At 34.8% G+C, this 17,368-nt stretch overlaps 2 protein-coding genes across 3 annotated transcripts in view; one reads left to right on the top strand and one right to left on the bottom strand.

The window, feature by feature from the left end:
• The window catches only part of LOC130223397 (B-cell receptor-associated protein 29-like), a 32,692-nt gene extending 29,417 nt beyond the window's left edge, over positions 1–3,275 (top strand). The window contains 1 exon segment of the mRNA XM_056456209.1: positions 1,108–3,275. Coding sequence (XP_056312184.1) covers positions 1,108–1,143 — 36 coding nt within the window. The 3' untranslated portion in view covers positions 1,144–3,275.
• Positions 3,276–6,364: 3,089 nt separating this feature from the next.
• slco1c1 (solute carrier organic anion transporter family, member 1C1) overlaps positions 6,365–17,368 on the bottom strand; it is a 59,279-nt gene continuing 48,275 nt past the window's right edge. For both annotated transcript variants that reach the window (XM_056456206.1, XM_056456208.1), the window contains exons 11-15: positions 15,567–15,732; positions 13,120–13,289; positions 11,461–11,525; positions 11,252–11,369; positions 6,365–9,345 (exon numbers count right to left, since the gene is read on the bottom strand). In XM_056456206.1, coding sequence (XP_056312181.1) covers positions 9,105–9,345; positions 11,252–11,369; positions 11,461–11,525; positions 13,120–13,289; positions 15,567–15,732 — 760 coding nt within the window. In that variant the 3' untranslated portion in view covers positions 6,365–9,104. The remainder of the gene's footprint in view (positions 9,346–11,251; positions 11,370–11,460; positions 11,526–13,119; positions 13,290–15,566; positions 15,733–17,368) is intronic.

The raw sequence follows: 17,368 nt of genomic DNA, 5'->3' as shown, positions 1-17,368 counted from the left end.
GGTTCCTTTTACAGCATCGATGTTGTAATGTAAATAAAATGCATCCAGTTAAATAGACTTACGTATTTATTTAGATGTTCAAGCTGGGGCTGGGCGATTTCCTAAAATCAAAATCTTGATTAAGTGAACATTTTAAGTTGATTGCGATTGATAAACGATTATTTTGTTTAATATAAGTTTTTACCCTCATAGTTCGCTGACAAGTTGTGTACAGTAAATATGCTCGCATATTACAATGAGAGATGTTTGACTGAAGGGTGCATTACTTGATTTTAAAATTATTGAAGTAAACACACACTGTCTGCTATCTATGATTATTTATTGAATACCAACGCTGAACAACTGACATTTAAACACACATTACCTAAAACGCGGCTCTCTGCACCACCCACTGTCGTCACCGATACTAAACCAACCAACCAATCACAAAGCTTCCGCTACATGTTGTTGTGATGTGTAAATACATTTTTTTGAGAGGTGCGTGGGTATGCGAAGGCTGTACCGGACTACACTCATGCCCTTGGCAGAAGTATAATATCATAATAACATAATAATAAGTATAGTTCAGCCTTAACAGAGCGTGGTCACATGACTCCACAAATGTTAGGGAAACTTATTGAAAAAATTGACCTGGAAAAATTTGATCGATTATTGATTCTGAATGGCGATTTCAATTAATTGCCCAGCCCTAGATCAAGCGTAAGGGGGGTTGAGGTTGTTTGGTGATCAGTAAACGTTAGCGCTGTCAGAATCAGCAGGCGAGTGCAGAAACTTCATTGAAAACACTGGGGTAAATTAAACTGCCATATTTTAAAGACATGGTGGAGGGGGGTGAAATGTAATTTAATGCAGTGCTTTTTGTCCAGTCTGAGACCCACTTTATATCATATATCTATCAGGCAGTGAAGATCACTGATTTATAGAGAAATCAGACCTTAAACTTGTCAATTTTATAATGAAAGACAGTTCACCGAAAGCCCTGGGGCTGGTTGGCTGGCTGAAAATTAAAAGTCTTTGTGCATAAATCCCATTAGTGACAAATATTAAAGAATATGTGACCAAGAACAATATAAGACCCTTGTTTACTATTTGTCTTTTAATTTCCAGAATCAGCTGGACAGCGGAGATAAAAAAGACAACTAGAAGAACGGACACACCAGACAATGTAAATCTGCACGATAATCATCATTACGCTCAGTTCATCCTCAACACACTCACCTGACACTCCTGATGTAGACATCACTTCCTGTCAGGTCACATGATCAGAGCGGTTTCACAGTTTTTTAGCATCGTTGTTCAATAAAATGTGCAAAACTTCATTTAGCTAGTCACTGGAGAGAACCTGTTAAAACGACAACTGTATACCTTATTTAATAGTCATTTTTAATAGGAATGGGTTCAATAATGTGAACATTAATGGGTATAGAGTTGTTGTTTTATAGAAACACTCCACCTTTTTGTGTAAATAGGCTCATTTTACAGCTCCTCTGGAGTTAAACAGGTGAGTTTTACTGTTTTTTTAATCTATTTAGCTGATCTCTGGGTTTCTCAGGAGCACTTTTAGCTTAGCTTAGCATAAATCATTGAATCGGATTAGACCATTAGCATCTTGCTCAAAAATAGGCAGAGAATTTTGATAATTTTTCTGTTTAAAGCTTAACTCTCCTGTATTTACATGGTGTACTAAGACTGATAGAAATGTAAAACATTTTTTCTAGGCTTGTATAGCTAGAAACCACTTTTAGCTTAGCATACATCATTGAATCGGATTAGACCATTAGCATTGCACTCAAATGACCAACAAAATTTTTTTATTTAAAGCTTGACTCTTCTGTATTTACATTGTGCACTAAGACTGATGGGAAATGTAAAGTTATTTTCTAGGCTGATATAACTAGAAACCACTTTTAGCTTAGCATACATAATTGAATCGGATTAGACCATTAGCATCGCGCTCAAATGACCAACAAATTTTAATTTTTATTTAAAGCTTCACTCTTCTGTGGTTACATTGTATACTAAGACTAATCGAAAAGGTAAAGTTGTTATTTTCCAGGCTGATAAAGCTGGGAACTACTTTTAGCTTAGCCCCCATCACTGAATCGGATTAGACCATTAGCATCTCAATCAAAAATGACCAAAGAATTTAGATAATTTTTCTATTTAAACCTGGACTTCTGTGTTTACATTGTGCACTAAGACTGATGAAAGATGTAAAGTTATTTTCTAGACTGATATAGCTGGTAACTACCTTTAGCTTAGCTTAGCATACATAATTGAATCAGATTAGACCATTAGCATTGCGCTCAAAAATGACCAATGAATTTTTTTAATAGTTTTTCTATTTAAAGCTCGACTCATCTGTAGTTACACCATGTACTTAGACTGACAGAAAATAGAAAGTTGCTATTATATTTCTAGGAACTATACTCTTATTCTGGCTTAGTAATCAAGGTATTTTACTGCGGTACCATGGCTGTAGTGCAATGATATTACGCAGTGCCTGAAAATAGTTCCCAGCATGTTCCCTGTGCAAGCAGGTGGTCATGTTGTTTGTTTTGACAGAAGTTGGCTGATTATTAGGCACTGTGTAATATAACTGCACTGCACCAGCCATGGTACTGCAGTAAAGTGCCTTGATTATTACGCCAGAATAAAAGTATACAAATCAGACCATCTAAAATAGCAACTTTCATTTTCCGTCTAGGTTTTTCGGCCTATGTACACAAGACTACAAAAGAGTCAAGCTTTAAATGAGAAAACTATCAAAATTGTTTGATAATTTTTGACATGCTAATGGTCTAATCTGATTCAATGATGTATGCTAAGCTAAAAGTGCAAACCCAGAGATCGGTTAAATGGATTAAAATGGTGACAGTAGTAGAGCTGTAAAATGAGCCTGTTTACAAACAGATGGAGTATTCCTTCAAGGGTTTTATGGCTAATGCTAAGCTAAAGGAACACATTTTGCACATTTTTTGTCTTACCAATGTGTTTACAAGGAAAAAAAGCCAATATTGATTTGTGTTTGTTGCATGCTGCACTGATAAACCTTGTTGTTTTCCTTCTTTTTTCTGCTCTATTTTCTTCCTCATTACATCATGGATTGAGTTTGAAAGCAGGTTTGTAGTGCAACCGATAGCCTAGAGGTTACGTACATCAACATTTAGCAATGATATGCTAAATGCACAGAGACCCGGCTCAAGCAACTTTGTTAATCTCTATCTGCTCCCTTGCATTCCTTTCTCTTATCTAATAAAGGTTAACAAAAACAATATCATTATAATTAAAACAATGGAGGCATATCTGAGTTGACATACATTACAGGCTACGGTGGTCATTTGATCAGCTTTAATTCTGAAGAATAAAAGCGTGTACAGATGAACAACAGGTAAAATAAGTGAACACATGACAGTGAGAGCGGTTAGCGATTAGCGTCTTCTTTCTGGAGAGGTAGAAATACATTGACACCTGAGATCAAATACTGTTAGACAAATGCGTTTCAGCTCATTTGAGGTAGATGCTTTGTTTTTGTGCTGCTGATGCTGCTTAAGAGGACACAACAATACAGATACAATAATCTAAATTAAATATAAAACAAAACATGTCCGGGCCATATTCAGCCGCAAAGCAATTATTATATTTACCGTTCTTCTGAGCATTTATATTCTTATGTTTGCATTTTTACTGTTATTTTAATATGTTTTATCACAATTAAGCACATTTTTAAAAAGTGAAAGCTTGTTTCTGCCACAGGATGATACAAGTGTGATGAATATAAGATATTTCTGTGGTGCAAATGTTAGACATGTGGGATATAAACTCTAAATACAAATGCAGAATTACATTAAATGTGAGATATAAATGTTTATTTTCTCACAACATATTTTTATACATTCAGAACTGAGAGATGCAAACTTAAAATTGTGATAAAGGTGCAATTCAGATTTATTCAGAATTATAAAGGACTAAATTACTATTATTATTATTATATAAAGTAATTACTATTAAATTACCTTAAGTCATTTACAGTTACACAATACAAGCGGCAAAAAAAGCAGAACTGAAAGATACAAACATGCAGATCTAACACTTTTATTATAATTCAGAGATTATATTATATTATATTATATTATATTATATTATATTATATATTGCAATTTTGGTTTCTTTGATAATCAGATTTTTAATTTTTAGTTCATATCTCTCAAGTCCTAATTATAAGCACAGAATTAATCACAATTTGCTTAAATGATTTGTTTATTCCTAGGCAGAAACAGGCATTTTCCTTCCAGTTCTAAAGGCAAATGATTGTTATTGTAATGCAAAAAATATATAAATATATGCAATAAATATTAGTGTATTGAATTATTGAATGAATATGACTATGCAGAATAATTGGGCAGAAACCAATCCGTTCAATTACAAAGAGCTTCCATCTTCATGCAATTTTCTTTATTTATTGAGGGTTAAATCTGACCTGGACATGTTTTGGTGAGATTTATTCTGAAATAAAAAGAGGCCTGGATATATATCTTGTATATCATTCACCTGGTCTCAGAAAAACAACCAAAATTGTCCATTATATGTTATTTACTCATCGAATGTGCACTTTTAGTAGTGATATACTACTATATTCATTTATAATTAGACTTAAAGACTGTGAAAGTTATCCTGTGCTGTGAGACAAATATCTGTCAGCTAAATCTAATTCTTTCTTTCATTTATTAATATTATTATTTAATATTATGAATAAGTCAGAATCTGTTACTGCCATGGAATAAAATAAACAAAAGTATAATTGTGATCTTTTTCTTGCTATTTGGAGAAAAAATATGTGTGTAAATGATTTATGTTTCTCACGATTGTGAATTTATAAACTCAAAATAATCTTGCAATTAGTTTTATAACTCAGAACGACAAGATAGAAACTCAAGTGCAATGAACAGTTTATAAGATATACGTTTATATTTGTTTGCAATTTGAAAGCATTTACAATAATACAAGCTGCAGAAATGCAAAGTGAACGATGTCATTTTAAAGTTTATTTTGCAATGTGGATTATTATTTTGATGTAATTTTTATTAATTTCTGCAATTCTCTGTTCTTTGTTTATCTCTCTTAATCACAAATTTATGACAGTTTACTGTCATAATTTCTATATTTCATGAGAATAGTCGAGTTGACAATTTTAAATGAATAATAACGGAGTTTATATTGCAGTTATGACTTTAGTGAATGTAGTTACACTTGCAATTATGAATTTAATGTCTCACAATTTTAATTATCAATTTAATGTCTTGCAATTCTAATTATAAATTTAATATCTCGCAATTCTGATTATGAATTTAATGTCCCGCTATTCTGATTAGAAATTTAATATCTTACCATTCTAATTAGAAATTTTATATCTTGCTATTCTAATTAGAAATTTTATATCTTGCTATTCTAATTATGAATTTAATATCTTGCTATTCTAATTATGAATTTAATATCTTGCTATTCTGATTATGAATTTAATGTCTTCTAATTCTAAATTTAATATCTCGCAATTCTAATTATGAATTTAATGTCCTGCAATTCTGTTTATGAATGTAATGTCTCGCAATTCTGATTATTAATTTTATGTCTTGCAATTCTAATTATAAATTTAATATCTCGCAATTCTGATTATGAATTTAATGTCCCGCTATTCTGATTAGAAATTTAAAATCTTACCATTCTAATTAGAAATTTAATGTCTTGCTATTCTAATTATGAATTTAATGTCTCCGTATTCTAATTATGAGTTTATTGTCCTGCGATTCTGATTATAAATTCAATATCTTGCCATTCTAATTTTGAATTTTCATGTCTCGCAATCCTAATTATGAATGCAATGTCTCGCAATTCTAAGTATGAATTTACTGTTTTGCAATTCTAAGTCTTCAAGTGGAAACTTTATATTAATAATTATATTACAAATTTATGTTTAATGTTTTGCAGTTTTGACTATTATTTTGATATCTAGTAATTGACTTTATTTCTTGCAAGTTGAGTTTGTATCACAATGTCGTAACATTTCATGCGTTATCAGTTTACAATTTGCAATTCTGACCCTTCTCAGAACTCTGAAATATAAACTTGCAAATTTCTATTGAATTTTGCAGGAGATACTCCCAAATTTGAGAAAAAAAGTTACAATTATGAAATGATTACCTTCTTTATTGTTTATTCCATGGCAGAAACAAGTTTCCAAACAATTCAGATACAGTAGTGGAAAACTGAGGAGAGAAAAGACAGAAACATTAGCAGAAATGTCCATATAAATGTGCTATGCAAAGATCAGACATGTTCTTTACTGATTGTATGCTGGAAAATGATATGAAATGTCTTAAGAGGGAATGTTTATGACTTTATTGTATCGACATCTACCTGTCAAATGTGGTCAAATATAGCTTATAGCTGAACAATCATATTGTAGTTCTTATAATAATAATGCAGAAATGATCTGCGCAAGTGCCTCGTGAGTTGTTTACATTTTGCTGTGATTGTATTTTCACCATTAAAGTGAAAAGGCTAGTAGATCCTTTGTAAAATAGTACGGTTTTCTTTTGTAGCAAATCATTTTATTTTTTAAAAGAATGCATCTAATCTTTCAAATAAATGCATTAGTTCTTTTTTACACATCAGGATATTCACTTTTTAAAGTATACAAAAACATAGCAAATGAAATGATGTACTGCCTAACATAAAAGCAAGTCATAAATGCCACTCGTCACAAATAAAAACCCTTTCCTTGGTGGTGGTGGTGGTTGTTGTTGTTAGTGGTAAACTTCAATTGCCCAAAATGAACAAATTATTCCAAGGACAGAAAGGAAACATTTATACAAGTGTATAAAAGAATAATTATTTGCAAATTTGAGGAACAATTGATTGAACAACCTGAGAATAGACCATGTTTCCTTTCTCACACTTTTTTTGTGTAATTTTTTATCTTTTTTTTTTTGGCACAGGAATGCACCCGTTCACAGGTAAAATAACACACACACACGCACAACATTTCTCACAGTGACACTGCACAACATCGATCTTGAAGATGATATCCTACATACGCACCTGTTTGCATGCTTTCCTCCTGTTTCTTTAATGGAGTAACTGCTGGAAAAGCACAACGGTGAGCATCTCTGATGCGCTTCCTTTCCTGACGATAATCTAAAAACAAATGATAGTCCGCCTATAGGCTAACGCTACCTACATTTAGCACACAGTGTCGTGGTCAACTGCTTCAGGCATCAGTCTGTGTGTGTTTATGGCAGAAGAGAAGATGAGCCCGCCAGGCATTATATGCATATTCCTGTGGGCCTGTGCTCCATTATGGCTTATAATGAGCAGATATTCAATGTGCTGGGACTTCTAGCTTATATCTCGCAATTCTGATGATTTTCTTAGCAATCTGAGGGTGTGTTTACACAACAACAGTGCACTAAAAATGGAAAAAGCACACGGCAATAGTGTAAAAAATGATTAGAAATTCTGTACTCTGCATCACTTTATAGTTTAACAATGTTTTTCAACATATTTTTAAACTTAATAGCTTTAATAACTAATTTCCTTTGTCATTGCCATGATGACACTGCATAATATTTAGAAAGACACTAGTATTCAGCTTAAAGTGACTTTTAAAGGCTTAATTAGGTTAATTAGGCAGGTTAGGTTAATTAGGCAAGTCATTGCACAACAGTGGTTTCTTCTGCAGCCAATTAAAAGTCTTAAAGTGTCTTTAAGTGTCTTTTTATATTGGCCTTAAAGTAATTTTCTTTCTTTTATTCCAACCAAACTTAAAAAATGAAGATTTTAGACTCCAGAAAAAAACATTGGAAATACTGTGAAAATGTCCTTGCTCCGTTAAAAATCACTTGAGAAATATGTGAAAATTAATTAAAATTTCACAGGAGGCGAATCATTTTTCTCTAATAATTTTAACTGTATATCTAGGCTTTCTGTTTAAGTTTTCTTTAAAGCATTGTTGGCTTTGTCAGAATTGAGAGCCACACTATATAAAAAGTGTTGTGACCAGACGGCAGTAGCCAAAACGATCCCTGTTCACACACATAAGTGGACATGTCTTTGTACGGTGGACATCAGGCCAGTAGATGGCGATGTTTAAAACCCATTTTTAAAAGTCTAAACAGTTTAACCCATAAAGCTGCGGTCACATTAGAGTTTGAGCTTGCGAAATTCTGTTGTACGATGCTGCGAAAAGGGATGGGATTAAACAAGATCATTAGACATTTAAAAAAGCGAGTGATTGGTCTATATTTTATAGAGAGGTCATGTTTTAATCTTCAATTGGTCTAATGCAGTCACTTGCGATGATTTTGCAGGTCAGAGTTTACCTAGCTTGAACTTTCCAATGCAGCAAACTGCGAAGATTGTCGCACGAGGTCTGTCACATTCGGTTGTGTATGAACAGAACTCTATAGGGCGAAAAGTGCAGTGTGACCACGGCTTAACAATACTATTGGCATGTAAATGAGCACGCAGAAATGTTACATTTTTAGTTGAGTACTGTGTTGTGTAAACATACCACTCCTTCACACTTTTCTTTTCTCAGAAATGCCAATATTTCAGACAAATGCAATTTCGAATCCAGCATTGCTAACAATTGCGAGTTAATATGCAGTAATTCTTGCAGAATCTATCAAATATATTCATCTGAAAAGTCTGTGATATCAACTGCGAATCTATAACTTGAATTTTTTTAATTCAACCTTGTTATAAATAGGCAATTTCGCGATCCTTCAGAAAAAAACGAGATGCAAGATATAATAATCTTGTTATCGTTACGGGCCTGTGCACGACGATGGCTTGAATAAGCGGAAATCCAATGTTTCGTCTTGACGTTAAGACACTTATAAAAGCATCTTCAAACAGATTAGGTAGTTTTTAAGACATTCTTCATCTTTTTTTTTAACTCAAACATCATGTACATTCAAGAAATAGTTCTACTATATCAAAACAACAGATTTTTCAGTATTTCACATCATTTACATGGGTCCGATAGAAAGTGTTAACTCATAAAATCAGGCGTCGCGGACGTTTTTTTTCTCTCTGCGCGAGCGTCACAGTCGCGTCTCCCGCTCCGGGTCGTAATCTGAGTTATGTGGTGCACACTGCTCTGAGTTACAGCTGTTGTTTTCTTCTTTTCTGAGCGCCTGCAGTTCTCCGGCCGCTGCTGATCCTCCGTTCAGCATTGTGCTGTGCTTCTGCTTCTGAACGTGCCGTCGCAAAACCAACAAACCGAGGATACACAGGAAGAAGGAAACGGTGCGCAAACCCAACGTCAGGCCCAGATACGCTATTCTGAGGAGAAAAATAAGACAGTCAAATGACCACAAATACAACTTGTATCATGATAAGAGATTGTCATAGTGCACAGCCCTATATACAGTTATCCGGATAAAGATAATGTTTCGATAAATCGTATTGTGTGTAGAGCGGAGATGCCCAAACTAGGGCCCGCAGGCCAAAGTTGGCCCATGGTAACCTTTGATTTGACCCGACATCAAATCTGAGAAGAGATTTAGAATGATGGGAAGGTTGGGGAGATTGTCATTTATAATTTATCATAACCTTTTGTTTGTTTAATTGTTGAGCTACAAAAAAGCCAACTGAAATGAAAAGTTTCAATGATATGTTGTGCATGAATCAGATGTGAACTCTGTCACTTGAAGATGGAGGACAATGCACAAGGCGGTGCAGCTGGACTCGTATATTCAGCATTGAACATTGTGTGATACATGTGTTAATGTTTTTATTGTTAGACGTCCATTATGAAATGTGAAGTATAACATGTTTTTCTATTTATTTTAGAACGTTAATAACATTAGGAACTTACCATTTCAGCTTTAATGGTGCTGTATGTTTATCTGCGGTGCAAGTTTGGTTTTTGGCCTTATATAGAGGTGCAGAATATATCGATATTGTGTCATTTTAATCAATTAATAGTTTATATGACAAAAATCCCTTATGATAAGTCATCTCATATCCTGATAATACTATATATCGCAATAATTTTCCGATATATTGTTTATTGTCTAGTGCAGAGGGGTGGCCAAACTTTTTCATTTGAAGGGCCAAAACCCAAATATCATCGAGACCCCAAAATATCTATGGGCCGAAGGTAAATATACCAAGCTATATTACATTAAAGTTACCATGAGTAATATATTTCAGAATATTTCAAAATAAATAGAAAACCTAACTTTAAATCGTATTAACTAATGCAAATGATAACGTATTGCAATAAACACATAAGCAATAACATTTATAACACAGTGGAGTTCAATACTGAATACAAGCTAAATCTGCCGTTGACTTGATTTGCTCACCAAAGTCTCTGTGTTGTCAGGTGACAGGGTGTAAATTGGTCAGATTTAGTTCAAATGTACAGTTTTATTGAAACGTTTAATTTCAGTTAGCTTTTACCAATAAAACAAACAAAGGGTTACATTAAATTTGAATTGACAATCTCGAAACCATCTCCATCATTCTCCCTGTCTTCTCAGATTGGATGGTAGGCCAAATCAAAGGTTAGCATGGGCCAGCTTTGGCCCCAGAGCCCTAGTTTGGCCATCTCTGGTCTAGTGGGTGCAAGACACTAGAGATGCACAATAAAGTATAAACTCATAAATCTGCTCATTCATATGTGATCAGATTTATTTACTATACTTATACACTACACTGGCGTATACTTGTTTATACATATTCATCTTCACGGCAAATGTTTGATTCAGTATTTGAATAATGCCTTTAGTGTCACACTTTACAATAAGGTTTCATTAGTAAATGTATTTATTATCAATAAACTGTACCTCTAAAGCATTTAATGACCAATGTTTAATGCATTATTAAAATTCTAATTTCTGCTTGTTAACATTAGTCAATGCACCATGAGTTAACATGAACTAACATGAACAAACACACTGAGAAATGCTGGCTTATTTTAACCCAACGTTGAATAAAATATGGACTAACCCAAACACTGGGTTAAATTTGGTCCTATTAATTTAATAAAAAGAAATTAACCCAGCAGTTTCCCTATTACACCAGAGTTGTGTTGAAATAACCCAGCATTTTTTAGAGTGCATGAGCAAATACTGTAATGTATTGTTTATTGTTCATGTTAGTAAATGCATTACCTAATACAACCTTACTGTATGGTGTTAGCGTCTTCAGCTGTGTGTGTATAAATGTGTGGAATATACACCTGTAGGCCGCTGTGTTGTAGATTCGACAGGCTCCTCTTCCACCACACTTCTTGTGTCCCCACTTCAGACAGGTGGTGTCAATGATGGCCCCGAAATATATCGGAGCTGGAATCCCCGCTGTGGAAGACCAACAAACAAACAAAAGGCCATACTAACCCAGTGTGTCTTGATAAATGATAAGTCAGTGTGTTTGAGCAGCGCCTCTCACCCAGAGTACGTGTGGTCAGAGTGTGAAAACCCAAAGCTAAAGACTTCAGCTGAGGTTTGATGCATCTGTGGAGAAAAGCACAGCAACAGCAGCTAGTGGAAGAATATATATATATATATATATATATATATATATATATATATATATATACATATATACACACACACACACATATATATTCCATGTATAAAGGGGTAAATACAGCAATGCAATGGCTTATTGTAAATAAATTGTATACAGATTGTGAATGCATTGAGGATTAACCTAACCTAACTACCACTCACACCAGCAGGAGGTTTCCATCAGATCAGTCCAGCATTATTGCGAGTGTTACCCGGTGTTTTCAGACTGGACAGGGTTTGTTCTTTGCTGTGTTTCTGCTAACCTAATTTAGCCGGAGGAGCTGAGCATTCCAGCGGCGTCAGCTGACTGAGCTTTGAGGAGCAATGCTAAAGCGCTTTATTTATTACAGCACTGAGCAGAAACCTGTCTCAACTCATTTCACATTCAAGCCACTGACACTGATGACTGGAAGACAAAGAGTAATGAGGAGAAAATCCCTATCACATCTGCTTCAGCACAGTCAAACTCATGACTGGACCACAATCTGCTGTGTTTTATGCAGGTAATACAGTATATAAATAATCATTCAGCAAATGAGCACATCCATAAGACCAGGACTATGTTTAAAGGGACAGTTCACTCCAAAAATAATAATATATACAATAATATATTAAATATATAAAATAATTTATACCCTCAAGTGGGTATAAATGTTCATGAGTTTCTTTCTTCTGTTGAACTCTAAAGTAGATATTTAGAAAAATGCTGAAAGCCTGTAACTATTGACTGCCATAGTAGCAAATAGTATAGTAACAGTAGTAACATATATTATAGACGAATTACCAACCTACGTCACACAGGTTCCCGGTTGCAATAGTAAACGTGGTGTTGTGCGGTAGGATGCCAAATTCATTTACCGTACACCACACTGCTTTAATGCCAAGCGCAGACTTTGGCTAAAAGGGAGCTGAATGAAGTGATGACCTGATTAGAAATGCTGGACTCTGCAGTTCTCATGTCATATCAGGTAAGCTCACGCTATGCTGAATCATACACATTACTTGTTTTTGATTGCAGCAATGATTTCAGCAAAAACAGTTACATATGGTGAATTAAACTGCTTATTAATTAAACTAATTAAACTGTAAATTACGGTAAAATTGGTTTTATATTCACACGTTCATTCAGTGACAACTTGTGACACACTCCCTATATTGTTTACCACGGCACTTTGAATATTAGGTCTGAAATAACCTGCAAGTGTGACTTGAACACAACATTACCACTGTTTATTTGACTGTGAACATGTTGTACTTTGATAGTCATCGGCTGCTAATATGATTTCGCTATTTAGAGTTCGTAAATAATACCGAAATCATTGATCCATTTAGGCGGCAGTGACAAACTGCAAGCTTCACATGTTGATATGTGGTTTATATCTTCTAAATGTGAATTTCGTCCCTGTTTTAGAGCACATTAGCTTATAGATATCTTTAAGTCTAACATACTGATACAGACAATTAAAACTCTATTTTTAAAAGATCCAGTTCAGAGTGCATTATTGAGTGTAATATGCATTAGTGATCAGACACTGACCTGATGAGCAGCATGTATCCCGGCGTTCCTCCTAGTGATATAATGAAGGAAGTGATGACGGACAGAGCCAGGAAGTACGGGAAAATTCGATGGCAGCTTTCCCTGTTGTTGCATTGGCCTGCGGTGGCTGTCTGATTCCCAACTCCTATACAACTGCACTGCGCAAACACCTGCAATACAATTCAAGTTTATTTCTCTAGCGCTTTTACAATGTAGATTGTGTCAAAGCAAATTCACATAGAAGTTCTAGTAAACTGAAACTGTCAGTCCAGATTTCAGAGTTAACACACACATATACACACTCAAACTGCTTTACAATCGTCAAGTTAGTGTCAGAAACCTTGGGTAAACATTAGCGCTTATATACTGTGTTATATATTTATTATGTATATATGATTGAAGCAAAACCATACCAAACTATTTTATTACACAGATATTTTACATTTCTATATAATTGGTGTCATATACATACAGCTGAAGTCAGAAAGAAGAACACATTTCTAAATCTAATAGTTTTAATAATTCATTTCTAATGACTGATTTAGTTTATCTTTTTCATGATGACAGCACATAATATTTGACTAGATAATCTTCAAGATACTAGTCTTCAGCTTACAGAGCAAAGCTTTGAGGAAAGCCAACACAAGATCTTACCCCATCATTTCAGGATGCAAATATCCTTGGAAAAATCCTGATAATCTTGAATAATCTGACACTGCTGTGTTTTGTTTTGCTGCAATGTGTATATATGGCGATATGAATATAATTTCAGCAGATGATTGAAATATTTGATCATTTGTAGAGATTTTAAAGATGATTAAGTCATTTTCTATGCCAGGGGTGGGCAAACTCGGTCCTGGAGGGCCGGTGTCCTGCACAGTTTAGCTTCAACACTAATCAAACACACCTGAACATGCTAATCAGTATCTGCAAGATCACTAGAAATCTATAGGCAGGTGTGTTTGATTAGAGTTGGAGCTAAACTGTGCAGGACATCGGCCCTCCAGGATCGAGTTTGCCCACCCCTGTTCTATGCAGTGCATCAGCATAAAATATAATAAACTACAAATATATGACGGAGGAAAAAGAAAAGTTAAATAAACCGTGCTCTGTGGCTTTACAGAAATACAAAATGCAGAAATTGAACAATCAAACATTCCAATTGTATCTGGATGCAGCCTTTATGATGCAAGCTGAGATTGCATCACTCAGAGATGCAATGTCAGATATAATGCACTCAATAGAGCGAGTGACGTCACTGTGAGGGGTGGGGTAAGGTGAGCTCATTAAAAAGCATTGGATGCAGCTCAGATTGCACTGCACCAGGTCTGCATCCAGACCCCTCTCAAACATTTGGTCGTTCATTTTCCTTCAGCTTAGTCGCCTTATTATTTAGGGGTCGCCAAAGCAGAATGAACTGCCAACTATTCCAGCATATGTTTTACGTAGCCGAAGCCCTTTCAGTTGCAACCCAGTACTGGGAAACACCCATACACTCTCATTCACACTCATACACTACGACCAATTTAACTCATTCAATTCCCCTATAGCGCATGTGTTTGGACTGTGGGGGAAACTGAAGCACCCGGAGGAAACCCACAGCAACACGGGGAGAACATGCACACTGAAATGACAACTGACCCAGCTGAAACTCGAACCCCATCATTTAAGAATGCAAATATCAAAACATATCCTTCCAATCCTGATAATTCAGAACAATCTGACATTGCGATATTTTAGTTTGGCTGCGATGTGTCGATATATATTGCGATATGAATATAATTTCACCAGAATGGCAAATGTTGCCACCCCAACATTTGGTCAACGTTGTATAAATATATATATATATATATATATATATATATATATATATATATATATATATATATATATATATATATATATATATATATATTTTTTTTTTTTTTTTTAATAATATTTAATAATATCTTAATCCTTTAATCTTTAATAAATAATCTAATCCTGTGATGTGATTATTGCGGATGCACACATTGCGATATCAATGCTCAACTGATAGATTACTCAGCCCTAGTGTGCTCTGTTTGACCCGGGGTTCAGTCTGAAATTACGCCACTCTTTTGTTTAGTAGCAGGTCAAAGACGCAGCACATAACAGATGCTGGAGATATGAAACACACACACAGAGAGGATGAGAAGCGGAAACCAGCGTCTGCACATTAAAATACTTCAGCCTTTCAGATGCACTGAGACACACGCAATAATAAAACCTGCTCTCCTCAAAGACAGACGGGGAAGGAAGTTTCAGAGAAGCCCAAAAATTCAATCTGGCCTTTGAGCTGCAGACAAACAGGTAGTGCACACACCCTTCAGGGAGCGCTGGGAAAAGTCCAGTTCAAGAGCACCGCATTGTGGCTTTGAAGAAAAAAGGATAACAAACACTCGCCATTGTTCCAGAATCATGCTCACCGTGTCCATTCCTGAGCCGTGGGACGTCCGGCATCCAGCCAGGCACGGGGACACGTAGGTGAGGCCGTCTTCTCCGCACACCGGGTCCCAGTTCTTTTCAGGGCAATGACAGGCCGCGTTGCAGGACGCTCGCAGAGAGCCGTCCGCCATAAACAGACTCTCCGTCCTGATGGACACACACAAGTATTGGAGAAACATGTTATACCACAGTGAAGTCTGATGTATTTATAGAAATGACATACATGACATATACTCAGATATTTGGATTTATAAAATATATTATCATATATGCAACATGTTGGTAACACTTTAATTGAAGGGGTGTTTATAAGATGGTCACCAACACTTTAGAATCATGACATGACACGCATAATTTTCTGCATGTTTATAACAACTGTCATTAGGTGTCATTCACTCAGTTATGACATTTTATATAAATAAATAAATAAATAAACCAGCAAATAAATACATGTTGTCACTTGAAATTGAATTATATCTGTCTCATAATAATATCTGACTGTCATGAAACCTTAATAATCATGACGTGACATGTCATGAATGTGAATGAGATTTTATACATGCTTATGTCGTCTGTCATTCACTCAGTTGTCATTTTATGATAACTTGACCTTAACAAATACATCTCGACCTGTTTTTGTCTTTGTCATGATAACTTGACATGACCAAGACAACAGAATCAGTCATTAACATGATTGTTATGAAGCCATTATAAACGTCTCATGACTTTTATAACAGCGTCATTAATATTGTTTTTGACCTCAACTACAGAGCTACAAGCTGAAATTGTCAGTAAAATGCCATTAAATATTAATGACGCAGCTAAAAATGATTAATGACACTTTTAATGAGACATTTTAATGACAAATACAGTGAAAACACGATCAGAAAAATATTCATGACACAATTATTATAATTGCCTCAGCTCAATCATGTTTATGACAAGTTATGATGCATTTATGACAAGATGTCATGACAAACAATGTCATCTTTGCATTTAAAATGTCATAACAGTGCGAATGACACCTAATGACAGTCTACAAAAGCATGCATAAACATGCATAAGCATGTGTCACGTCATGATTATAAAGGTTTCATGACTGTTAACTAATTCCTGGTTTTACTTTAAGCATTTACTTTTAGTAACAAGGATGATTAAACATTTTAAATGAAACACTTGTAAGATCATAATTAAACAAGCTGCATACATTTGTCTCTTTATATCAGGGGTCACCAATCTCGGTCCTGGAGGGCCGGTGTCCCTGCAGGGTTTAGCACCAACTTGCCTCAACACACCTGCCTGGGTGTTTCAAGTATACCCATTAAGATCTCGATTAGCTCATTCAGGTGTGTTTGATTAGGGTTGGAGCTAAAATCTGTGGCACCGGCCCTCCAGGAACAAATTTGGTGACCCCTGCTTTATATTAACACAGCATTCTGAGGGTTGAGATCAACATTGCTGCCTCCTTCAATAAAAGTGAGCCTATTAATTAACTGTGAGTTCTGCACAACCCTACAGTGCTCAGCATGAAGGACTGCACCCCATTTAGATATTAATATTTTTATTAATCCTTCAGTGAATATATCTTGGTGCATTTAAACAAAACAGATTCATTAAAGAGATATATTTATCAAAATAATATTTTAGTAATCGAACATCTTTAGAAATAGAAAAATTAATACATTTAAATTCAAGCTAAATGTTGAAAACAAAATAATTACAAACATTTCAACTAATTAAAACTATTTTTTTGTTGTTTCTCTTGATTTCTCCTCTTTTTTAA

This window comes from Danio aesculapii, chromosome 4 (genome assembly GCF_903798145.1).
Source record: "Danio aesculapii chromosome 4, fDanAes4.1, whole genome shotgun sequence".
NCBI classification, from domain to species: domain Eukaryota; kingdom Metazoa; phylum Chordata; class Actinopteri; order Cypriniformes; family Danionidae; genus Danio; species Danio aesculapii.
The sequence above is the reverse complement of the archived record's forward strand: the minus strand, read 5'-3'. Positions and strand labels throughout refer to the sequence as shown.